Source organism: Polypterus senegalus, chromosome 17 (genome assembly GCF_016835505.1).
Source record: "Polypterus senegalus isolate Bchr_013 chromosome 17, ASM1683550v1, whole genome shotgun sequence".
Taxonomy (NCBI): Eukaryota; Metazoa; Chordata; class Cladistia; order Polypteriformes; family Polypteridae; genus Polypterus; species Polypterus senegalus.
The window spans coordinates 10,638,357-10,649,553 of NC_053170.1; the positions used below are offsets into that span (position 1 = coordinate 10,638,357).

The window sequence follows — 11,197 nt, forward strand, 5'->3', positions numbered from 1 at the left end:
TGTGATGTGATCTTCATCTGAGTCACAGGTCCTGATCTACACAATGAGCTCAAGCCAACGACACACAAACAATTCTACTCTTTCATGTCTTTATTTTACAAACACATTCAACATTCACAGTCGTATTGGAAAAAGTAAGTGAACCTTAGGATTTAATAACTGGCTGACCCTCCTTTGGCAGCAATGACCTCAACCAGGCGCTTCCTGTAACTGCAGATCAGACCTGCACATCCTGGCTTATTGAGCCCATTCTTCCCTGCAGAGCTGCCTTAACTCTTCCATATTCTTTGGTTGTCTTCTGTGTGTGGCTCAATAGGCCTGAGATCTGGGCTCTGACTGGGCCGCTCTAAAAGGCAGCCATTGTGCTGTGGATTGGCTGCGATGTTTGGGCTCGTTGTCCTGTTGCATCACCCAGCCTCTTCTGAGCTGAAGTTGACGGACAGACATCCTCACATTATCCTGGAGAATTTGTTGATGAACTTGTGAATTTGTTTTCCCCTCAATGATGGCAAGCTGTCCAGGCCCTGATGCAGCAAAGCAAGCCCATGTCATGATGTTCCCTCCACCATACTTTACTGTAGGGATGATGTTTTGATGTTAATATGCGGTGCCCTTTTTATGCCAAATGAAGTTCTGTTTGTTCCTCCCAAAGAGTTCAATTTTGGTTTCTTCACTCCACAAAACATTTTCCCAGTACCGTTGTGGAGTGTCCAAGTGCTCTTTCACAAACTTCAGAAGTTCAGTAATGTTCTTTTTTGATAGCAGTGGCTTCCTTCTTGGTGTCCTGCCATGGACTCCTTTCTTGTTCAGTGTTTTGCGTATAGTTGACTCGTGAACAGAGATGTCAGCCAGTTCTGATGACTTCTTCAAGTCCTTTGCTGTCACTCTAGGGTTCTTCTTTACCTCATTGCTGACTTTGTACTCTTGGGGTCATCTTGGCAGGGCGCCCACTTCTAGGCCGAGTAGCCACAATACCAGATTGTCTCCATTTATAGACAACTTGCCCGACAGTAGACCGATGAAGATCTCAAATCTCAGAGATGACTTTGTAACCCTTTGCACCCTCATGTAGATGAACAATTCTCCATCGTAGCTCTTCAGACAGCTCTTTTGTGCGAGGTGTGATTCCCATCTGGATATGCTTCTTGTCAGAAACTCAAACTTTATCGTGTTTGTGATCAATCAAAGTCATTCAGGGCCACCACACCTCTGAACTCGTTTCAATAAATGGACTCCAGGTGTGCGAAATTCAGACTGCAATGAGCTTTTTAAAAAGTCGTTAGCTTAGGGTTCACTTACTTTTTCCAACCTTCAGTTTCACAGTTTGAATGATTTATTCAATATGGTCAAATATTCTCTGTGCATCTTTAGTTATAGGAGACTGTGTTGTATGGGGACTGAAATGAAGATACGGCCGTGTTTTATATGGGAATTAGACATGAATAGAGAGAATGCCTAGGGGTTCACACACTTTTTACTTTGACTGTGTGTCTAACTTCTTTTTAGGAGACGTTTCGACTCTGGACAGTTCATCGTAATCAGACGCTTGCTGTCTTATCAGACTAGGTGATTGAAAGCCCCGCCCCTAGTTTGAGCTCCGCCTTCACAAGGCATTTTAAGCACAGTTCACTCCTGACATGTACAGGGTGAATCAAAATGATGTTAACACTAATGGATTATTTTTATCTCGGCCACACCTTTCCAGATGGACGGACAGGTCATGGTGGATCACTGCCATGGCCTCCACACTTCCCCTGATTTGACACCCTGTGATTTCTGGTTATGGGGTACGGTGAAGGAGCGCGCAGGTATAGAAGGAAAGTTCATGATATCAATGACCTGAAGGACAGAATACAGACTGTGGTATTAACTATTCTCCGCGAAATGTGTGTCCGGGCTTTAAATGGTACTGTCGCTCGTTGGTTTTTGAGTGTTGAATGTGACGGCGAACAGGTTGAGGCATTCCTGTACATCATCTTGTTTTGTGAATAAATTGTTTCCGCCATTCAAATTTTGACTCATCCTGTGTATTATACATCTGGCTTCAACGAGGCTACAGATGTGGTGATCTAGAAGTACAGACAGTAAATAAATAGAAGTAGCAGGAGATAAATGGGTACATTAAGTAAATACAGGACATGTTCACCTAAACCAGCTGGTGGGCACAGTACACAGAACAGGGCAGGTCGGCTCAGGTTATTCGGAGTTCAGTGGTCGTATGGCCTGCCGTCAATGAAGAAGGTGAAGTGATCCCCCAGTAGGGCCTCCCAGAAGGCAGAAGTGAAGTCAGGGGGCTGGCTGGCATCAGAGATGATGGATTCAGCTCTCCTCAGACATCTGGTGGAGCAGATGGTATGAAGCTGTGGAAGGTCAGCCTCAGTGAGCTCCGAAGTGCCGTGCAGACAGTCCCGATTCTGGCAAGCCAGGTTACCAAACCACACCGTGATGCATCTGGTCAGGATACTTTGAATAGTGCAGCGGTCAAAGTTCACTTGACAATAAAAGGGTTCTTTGCTGAGCCTTTTTCAGGATGCAGGTGGCGGTGAGCGACCAGGAAAGGCAGACGGTGTGATACGGACACTCGGGAATTGGAAGCTGCTAACTGGGACAGGGGAGCCGTTGATGTGGAACGAGGCGTAGCGTGGCTGCTTTTGATGATGAGGCTGCTGTTTCAAAGCCGATGAGCAGATCAAGTTTACGGGCTGCCTTAAGCCAGATGGTGTGCCGGGACGTTTTTAGCAGAAATGACCTCGGTGTTCTGCTAACACACATTGGCTCGGGAGTTTGCGTGGGAGAGCCTGCCCTGTGGAGCGCGGCGGTGCGGTGGCTGCTGCTCCTGGTCCTTCCGTGTAACTGCAGTGAGAGCTTTTTATTTTTCTGACTTATCAATATAATGTCTAAGATTAAATCCTCCTCTAATGTACGATGTTGGAGTTTCATGGCAGGAACTTCGTAAACGATACCTAACTTTAATTTGTGATTACTTAGAAGTTAGCTGAGGCCCGTATATCCAAGACAATCGTTTCTTTTGGTTTTTCCAGTTGGAGCGCAGGCCGGTGTGGTGACTTCCTCAGGGTCACACAGGTGTCAGTAGTGGGATTTGAAGTCTGAGGCCTTAACCACAGTGCCAACCTATTGAAACGATCTGGAGATGAATGGCAGATCGAATGTGGTTCATTTATAAGATTGCTGATAGCTTACCTCGGATTTTGTTGTTGAAGTATTTTTAGGGGTCGTCCCGCCATGGCTGCTGTTGGCTTTTCTTTCAGGCACAGTGTTTAGTTGGAGGCCAGGCTCAGGTTTCTGCTGTGCAGGGTCAAAAAAGTCCATTCAAATCCATTGGGGATTCAAAGTTGGATAACATTTAGACGTGAAACCTTCCAAGGGGGGTGAAGACGTTTTATGGATAACCTCAAAGACAACGGTATAGCGATAGTGAATCACGTTGAGCAGTAAGTGTGCTGTAGCTGTACATAAATATATCAAACCAAACAAGCACTGTAGCTCCAGCCGTCAGTGACATGTTAGAACATCAGAACAATCAGACGAGAACGGGCCACTCAGCCCAACAAAGCTCGCCAGTCCTATCCACTTAATTCTTCCAAAATAACGTGATGTCGAGTTTTGAAAGTCCCGGACGTCTTACTGTCTACCACACTACTTGGTCGCTTATTCCAAGTGTCTGTCGTTCTCTGTGTGAAGTAGAACTTCATAATGTTTGTGTGAAATTCACCCTTAAGTTTCCAACTGTGTCCCCGTGTTCTTGATGAACTCATTTTAAAGTCACCATCTCGATCCACTGGACTGATTCCCTTCGTCATTTTAAACTCTTCACTCGGGTCTCCCCTTCATCTTCTTTTCTTAAACTCTGAAGGCTCGGCTCTTTAGATCTTTCCTCCTAATTCATCCCCTGTAGCCCTGAATCGATGCGGGTTCGACTCCATGCTCTCATCGTCTGTTCAGGAACCCTGAACCCAACACCGTCGATAACGTCACCGAGATGTGCTGACAAATAGGGACAAATCTCTCAAGGCCAGGGGATATTCCATAAAGTGCTTTTATTTAAAACAATCATCAAATCAAAAAGAACAAAGTGTCAAAGTTCAGTAAATAAATCCATAAAATCAAGTGTCCAGTGGGGTTAAAACCATCAACAATAAATAAATCTAATAAATAAAATCGGAGGTTAAAAATGCAGTCTCTCCGTCCCTTCTTGTTCTCTGGCCCACCTCCATCACTCTCTCCCCGGCTCACCATTACTCGCAGCCGCGGAGACCCAACAGTCGCGAGCTCCTTCTGTCAACCTCCATCTTGGCCTCCAAACGGACGTCACTGCCAGACCGACGAGGCTGGCTCTCCTCCCCGTGATCTTTCGCGTACCCGTAGTCGCTCCTCAGATCCGACGGGATGACACCTCTCCTGCTCACCCCACTCGCTAGTTGTCAGTGGGGCGAACTAGCCCCCTAGAGCGCCTCCATCATATGGCGCTTTTCCACTGCATAGTACGGCACGACACGGTTCAGTTCAGCTAACTTTTGGGGGGTTTCCACTGGGAACAGTACCTGGTACCTGGTCCTTTTTTTAGTGCCACCTCAGCCGAGGTTCCAAGCGCGCCGAACCGTTAACCAAAACGTGACGTGTAAACTCTGCTGGTCACTGATTGGCCGGAGAAAATCGTCATTACTGCGTCACTGGCTATTCTTTTCTTTACACACGCGGAAGTTTGTGTCCCGTCTCGCCATCGCTGGACGCAGTTTGTTGCATAAGTGGATGAATGTTTCTTCAGACATTCGAAAGTTCTCCAGCCACTGAGTGTTTGTAAAACCGGGAACAATCACATCCCACCACTCTGAAGCACGGTTAAATGTCCAAACAGATGGTCTGTTGCGGCGACTTTTTTGCAAAATGTGGAAGATCTGTAATCTACAGAATCAGCATTTTAATGTTACACTGGCAGTTAAGTTCATTTTATGCTTTACAACAGTGAGAAAAGTTAGCTAGTGATGTGCTTTTTTAGATGCTTACCCTTGTGCGTCGTCGAGCTAAAGTGTTGTCGTTGTCTGCGTGTTGTTGTAAAAGTTCCACGGTGTCACGGCAGTAGAGGCGGCGCAACTGCAACGACACGTGAATAATCCCGCCCACTCTAAAGCGGTACTAAACTGCAGTCGAAACGCAAACCGAGCCGAACTGAGCCGAACCAAGGTGAGCTGTACTGAACCGTGCTGTGCCGTACTATGCAGTGGAAAAGCGCCTTAACGCTCCTTCGCGGGGCCCCCGCTCGTTCTGTCTCTCTCCTAAGGTGGCCAGATCGTCCAGCCTAGACTGCCATTGCCGTACTTTAACCTCCTTCTCCTCCATACATCTTTCAACCTCCTTCCATTTCTCTCTTTTTTCCACGATTTCTCCCCCCTCTCGGGTGTACCTTCGTTTATATATACACCTCTCTCTGCCTCCGTGGGCACAGCGTCTTAATTACACACCGCAGGAAGCCAAAGAGGCAAACAAGAACGGCCGCACCCACACGTGCAGGTGCGACTCGCTCCAATCACCCCATTAACTCCCCGCGGTCGTGCAATCGCGCCCACGGAGAACGACACGACTATACGGATTTAAAAAAACCTAACTTTTTTGGAAGCCGCGGACCCGCTATACCACACAGCCTCGTCGCTCTTCTCTGGACCTTTTCTTACAGAATGCTGAGGAGTGTATTACATTATGGTCACATGACCCTACTGGTCCAATCACCTCTACACCCTCAGTTCTATCCTGATTCTTACAGAATACTAAATCCAGACAGGCTTCACCCCGTGTTGGTACTTTAACAGGCTGTGTTATCCAGATAAACATCTTGTCACCTAACAAACTCCTCATAACACTCTTGAAACAATAAATCCAGATCTGGACCCTGGTGGGACAGATCTTGTCACAAGTAACAATGCTGAATTGGGAGCCAGGACCCTTAAACTTGAGGCCAGTCGTCGTGAACACGATAGAAAACTGGAACGGATTTTCGGCAAAAATGAATAATGTATAGAGATAGAAATAGCGATTTATAAAGTTCTTGAAAGGTCTTGTGACCAGTAGGGGGCGTTACAGTACTCCACAGCCCGGTCCTGGGTTCAAGCAGAAGCTACAGTATGTATTTATTTTTTCATTATTTTACAATACCTCCACCTCCCATCCACAAGTCATTTCCATCTCATCCACTTTACGGACACTCATCCAGGAAACTGGGCTTGATTTACGTCGGACCCCAGGAGTACTTCTGCTGCATTGAGGAGGCGGGGGGTCCCTTTTCTTAATTAGTGTCCTGTTTTTGCTGATAATTGTTTTGAATTAATTTTAATTGGTTTATTTTTTAACAAATTGTTCCTCTGAATTGCTTCATTTCTTTTCTTAAACAGCACCCAAACAGAAATGAAATATGAAGTGAGTGAGCCAACCACCTAAGTCAGAGCCTCAAACTCCAACCAATTGCTCAATGAGGCGCCGAGTCTTGTTGTTAATCAAACTCGTTCTTTAATTCCATGGCTTGTTGCTGCTCTCATTGTGCAATGGCAGACATTTACAGAATTGCTGATTTTCTAAGAGCTCTGATAAAAGGTTTTATGGACCTGAGCAGATGCAACGTTCCTGTGACCCTCACCTTTCTGTATTTTCAGATATTGTATGATGGGCACAGTTTGCTGGTCCTGTTTTAGCTCATTTTGTATCTCATTATTGTTAAGGAAAAAGAAACAGTTAAGAGGGGCTGAGTCTTCAAGAGCAAGTCATTTACGAGGTAATTAGCAAAAACAGGTCACTAATTAAGAGAAGGGTTAGAATGAAAACCTGCTGCCACTGCGGCCCTCCAGGACTGGAGTTGGGGACCCCTGCTTTAGGTGATATGTCAATGATTCGTCTGGTTACACTGTGGTTAAGGTTAGGATTAGGGTAGGGGATGTGGCCATTAGTGGCATGCACTGGTACACAAATCCCAATTTTAAAAATTAATTCTGTTGTAATCCACCTCTTACTATAATTATATAAAAATATTTTTCCAAGAATTAAATTCTTTAAATAAATAGAAAAATTAATACTAATAATCCCATAAAATCATCTTTAAAACACTATCCATTATCCAACCCGCTATATCCCAACACAGGGTCACGGGGGGTCTGCTGGAGCCAATCCCAGCCAACACAGGGTGCAAGGCAGGAAACAAACCCCGGGCAGGGCGCCAGCCCACCGCAGAATAAATCTATAGAAAGGTATTAAAAAAAGTTATTTTTTATTTAATCCCAATGGGACACAGGTACTTAATGCCGTCATCCGTTTCCGTTCCACTTCGAGTCTCCTCGTTTTGCTCCACCATGCCTGCTGCTCCAGACCAAACATAACTGGTCTATGTCTGTCTATTTTAAAGTGTTGATATAATGCTGAGGTTAAGGTTAGGGTTGTGGGAGGAGTTCTCTGGCTTGAGTCGAGTCAACCAGGTGACAAAAAGCTGCAATCCAATTGGCTGTCCAGCGGTGCTGCAGAGGTGTCTGGCTGCCAAAGCACTGCACACTGGAAGCACTTCTGGGTCAGCTCCCCCTGCTGGCACTGATGGACCACAACAGGGCTGTCTGTGCGGGGCAGCGTAGCCCAGGAAGTCTGCCACCTGTTGAATCAGGACAAATAGTCCATGTCCTCTGTCATTTTGTTAAAATGGCCTCTTGGCGGGGTAAGGGACTTTGAACCATCCCAGCCGGATCACCAGCCCATGCCCGGTGCCCATGACAATGTTAAGCAAAAAAAACAAAAACCGATATCCCCTCGAAGTTGAGAAGACTGAGCTCTGTAGTCGCATGTCCAGGTGTCGCCGTGTCCCTCAACCTCCTCCAAGCCTGTTTTGTTTCTCTCTCCGGTCATAGCAGCACATTACAGCAGCCGGCGGCCATGCTAATTTTTTCTATTCTTTGTGTGCAGGACAAACTGCGGCAATGCCAGCGACCCGTTTCCAATGTCTCCCAGCACGTTCGATACCCTGATTCACAACGAAGGAGCGGAAGCCAGCGGCGGAGAGCAACTAGGTAACGTTGAGCATCCCTCAGTGGCTGGTAGACTCGTTCACTCACAAGGTTTTTAATTTGTTGAGATTCTTTGGCTTTTGCTGTGTCCGCTCATCCTTGCAGCCAGCGTGCGTAGCTAACCTCGCATCGGGGGGCTATGTTGTGGTGGTTTGGCTTGCTGGCTTTGCAGCTCTGCACTTCCACATCCTTTTCCTATCCACAGCCTTTTTGTCGTTACCCTCCATTTCCATACTTGCCTTGAGTGTTCCCGCTTGCTTCATAGATGACGTATACGTTGAGGCAGGACACCCCACCGTATTGTTAATGTCTCTTCCTTTGCCTTCTTTGTTTTGCAGAATCGCTGACCCTGGCTATGGAGTTCAGCTCTGATCAGCAGTGAGACCAGCGGGGCCCAGTGGCTTCCCCGCCACACAGTATTTTGAGAAGTTTGTCTTAGAGCTCTGCTTTTACTACTAACTGTATTTCTTAATGATGGTGTATGTGGCGATGGTCTCTATTTATATACACAGTACGATGACGACGATGACGCAGGGCTTGAAACAAACGTCACCTTTCAATTCCCATTTTTTTTTTTTTTCTGTCAGGACGGTAACTTTCAGGTTGTTAAGTTCACTACAACAGTTATGCTTTTATTTTTGTGTCATTAAAAATCAGCATTACCTGCCGGGCTTTTAACCCCCCCAACCGAGTGCCCGAAAAGCTGCGCCATGAGAAGCTGTCAGGCAGGGCCCGAGGCCGAGCACGGGTGCAAGTGGAGACTAGCGGCCTTTTTTTTTTTTTTTTTTTTTTGTTCCTGTCGCTGATTGTCTGTATGTATGTACCTGTACAGAGATAGCCAACGACCTTTAGGGTATAGGGAGACGCCTTTTACCATACGGGCTTGTTAACGAGAAGGGGTCCCATTCAGACCGACGGTAACATTTCACAAGACGGCAGGCATTGAAGAGACGCTCCTCGTCACTGTGTCCGGTTTGGGAAGGCAGGAAGTGTAAATCGTCGAACTTTGTAATGGTGGCCGCAGAGTTCAGTTACTCCTATGAAGGTGGGAGGACCAGTTGTTTTGTTTTTTTTTTTGTAGTTTCTTATACTTAAGTATTTTTCTTACCAGGACAGAAGCATAAAGTGGGGGGCATCCCATAAGTCAGCGTGTAGATCACTTCGGCAGTCATCACAGCCATTTTAATGCTTAAGAGACTTGTGTTGTTTTTACCGTTCGTTTAGTTTTTTTTTTTTTTAATGAGATTTCATAATGCGGAAACAAGTTTGTGCTTTAAGGCACCTGGTTGGGGTGGGGGGGGTTGTCTTCATTTTTGCTAAGAGCCCACCCACAGGGTGGCCTTTGAGGCTTGTGGTGCAGAGACAGAGAGCGAGATCTCCATTGCCGCACCATCCCAGTGTAAAGAACACCGGGCCGTGGTGCGCCGTCGATGGGGGGCGACGAGTGGGCTTCCTGATGTCGCCCTGATGTTCTTTAGTATCCCTTGGGTTTTTATTTTATGACTTGACCTTCATTATGTACCTGAGAAGGAGTGGAAATCGATTCCGAATGAGTCCACGTTTTAGTGCCGCTTTAGTGCATGAGCAAAGTTGCCAAAATAGTCCCCGGGATTTGATTGAACTGTTGAGCAATACGTCGGGTCGAGGAAGGCGGCCTTGCACTTGTGCTGTAACAAACTGCTTGCTCTTTTTAATAAACTCTGTTCCTCTTATGGGGGCTTCTTCTCTTGTGTCGACTACGTGAAGTGCGGGGTTGGTGCAAAATGTGACCGTGATTAGGAAAAGGGACGGCCACTGGGGGGTGGCCGGGGAATACGCTTTAATAGTACGACACGGTCAAGAAGACCCTGAAATGTCTTTATCAAGATGAACGGCACCACCGGCTGAGGAGGTTTTGGTGCCCGCTGAGGTCTGTTGGCACAGGATTATTGAAGCACCACTTTTGGCAGCCACAGAAGATGTCATCCACCTGCAGCCAAGCACAGTCAGGCTCCACCAGGACTTGGATGGGAGACCATCTAGGAAGAAGCTTGGGCTGTGGCTGGAAGAGGTGCTGGAGTGGCCAGCAGGGGGCGCCTACCCTGTGGTCTGTGTGTGGATCCCAATGCAGTAACAAGGGGACACTTGGTGCCGTCCTTCAGATGAGACTAAAAACCGAGGTCCTGACTCTCTGTGGTCATAAAAGACCCCTGGGGTGTCCTTCGTAGAGAGCAGGGTGCTTGTTTCCCAGTGCTCAGGCTGAATTGCCCACCATGGCCTGGTCATTGTGGCCCCCTAATCAACCCCTCCCGCTCTCCCTCTCCCCTTCACCACCTAACAGACAATGTGTGGTGAGTGGTCCGCTCTTGCATCATCCGGGTGGAGGCTACATTTCAGAGGTGGTTCAAGTGGCTCCCCACTCACTCGAGTAGTGAGAAAGACGCTATATAAATGTAAACAGTTGTTATTGTTCTCAGTAAAGTTTCAGATGTTGGCAGCAGTGCCATCTGCTGGTGTTCACTGGCAGCACATGTGCTTTTCAAGGTTGTGAAATGGCTTCCCTTACAGGCCCGCTGCCTGGAGTGCCAAGTCGATGCACTGGGGAAATCCAAAGGGGCTGCGAAAAGGGGGCAGCGCTTCACGACCTTTAGTTTCTGCCGAGTTGAGCTAATTGTTTCAAATTGTGAGAAGTTTGTAGTTTCGATTTTTTTGTCTTTTTATGTGTTGGTCTGATTTTTTTTTTTTATTTATTTTTTTTTTTATAAGTGTAGCTTTTCCGTGAAGCTTCAGTTTAACGCAGTGAACTCGAGCTGCCCAGCTGGCACCCGCTCTGCTTTTCTAGCTGGCAGCCATTTATCTATCTGTCTATCTCTGTCTGTCTGTCATATAGTGCCTTCCATATCTATTATATAGTACTTTTCATATCTATCTCTTTATTATATAGTGCCTTTCATATCTATGTCTATCTGTTTATTATATTGTCTTTCGTATCTGTCTATCTAATCTATCTATCTATTTTCTTCATCACCCTGTACTTTGTTCCAATACTCACATTTGTGTCGTGTCCTCCATTAAGTACTGAGGGATATTCAGTGGTGGGCAGCCTTGAACCCCAGGGGGCAACAAGTGATCATCAGTCAGGGAGGGGGTCTCAGTTACAGTCCTGG

At 46.6% G+C, this 11,197-nt stretch overlaps 1 protein-coding gene across 6 annotated transcripts in view; it reads left to right on the plus strand.

Moving 5' to 3' along the window:
• stat3 (signal transducer and activator of transcription 3 (acute-phase response factor)) overlaps positions 1-9,763 on the plus strand; it is a 112,409-nt gene extending 102,646 nt beyond the window's left edge. For 4 of the 6 annotated variants that reach the window (XM_039740141.1, XM_039740144.1, XM_039740142.1 and 1 more), the window contains 2 exons: positions 7,951-8,102; positions 8,390-9,763. In XM_039740141.1, the coding sequence (XP_039596075.1) occupies positions 7,951-8,102; positions 8,390-8,433 (196 nt within the window). In that variant the 3' untranslated portion in view covers positions 8,434-9,763. The remainder of the gene's footprint in view (positions 1-7,950; positions 8,103-8,389) is intronic. The other 2 variants (XM_039740143.1, XM_039740146.1) reach the window with 1 other exon arrangement.
• The last annotated feature ends 1,434 nt before the right edge of the window (positions 9,764-11,197 follow it).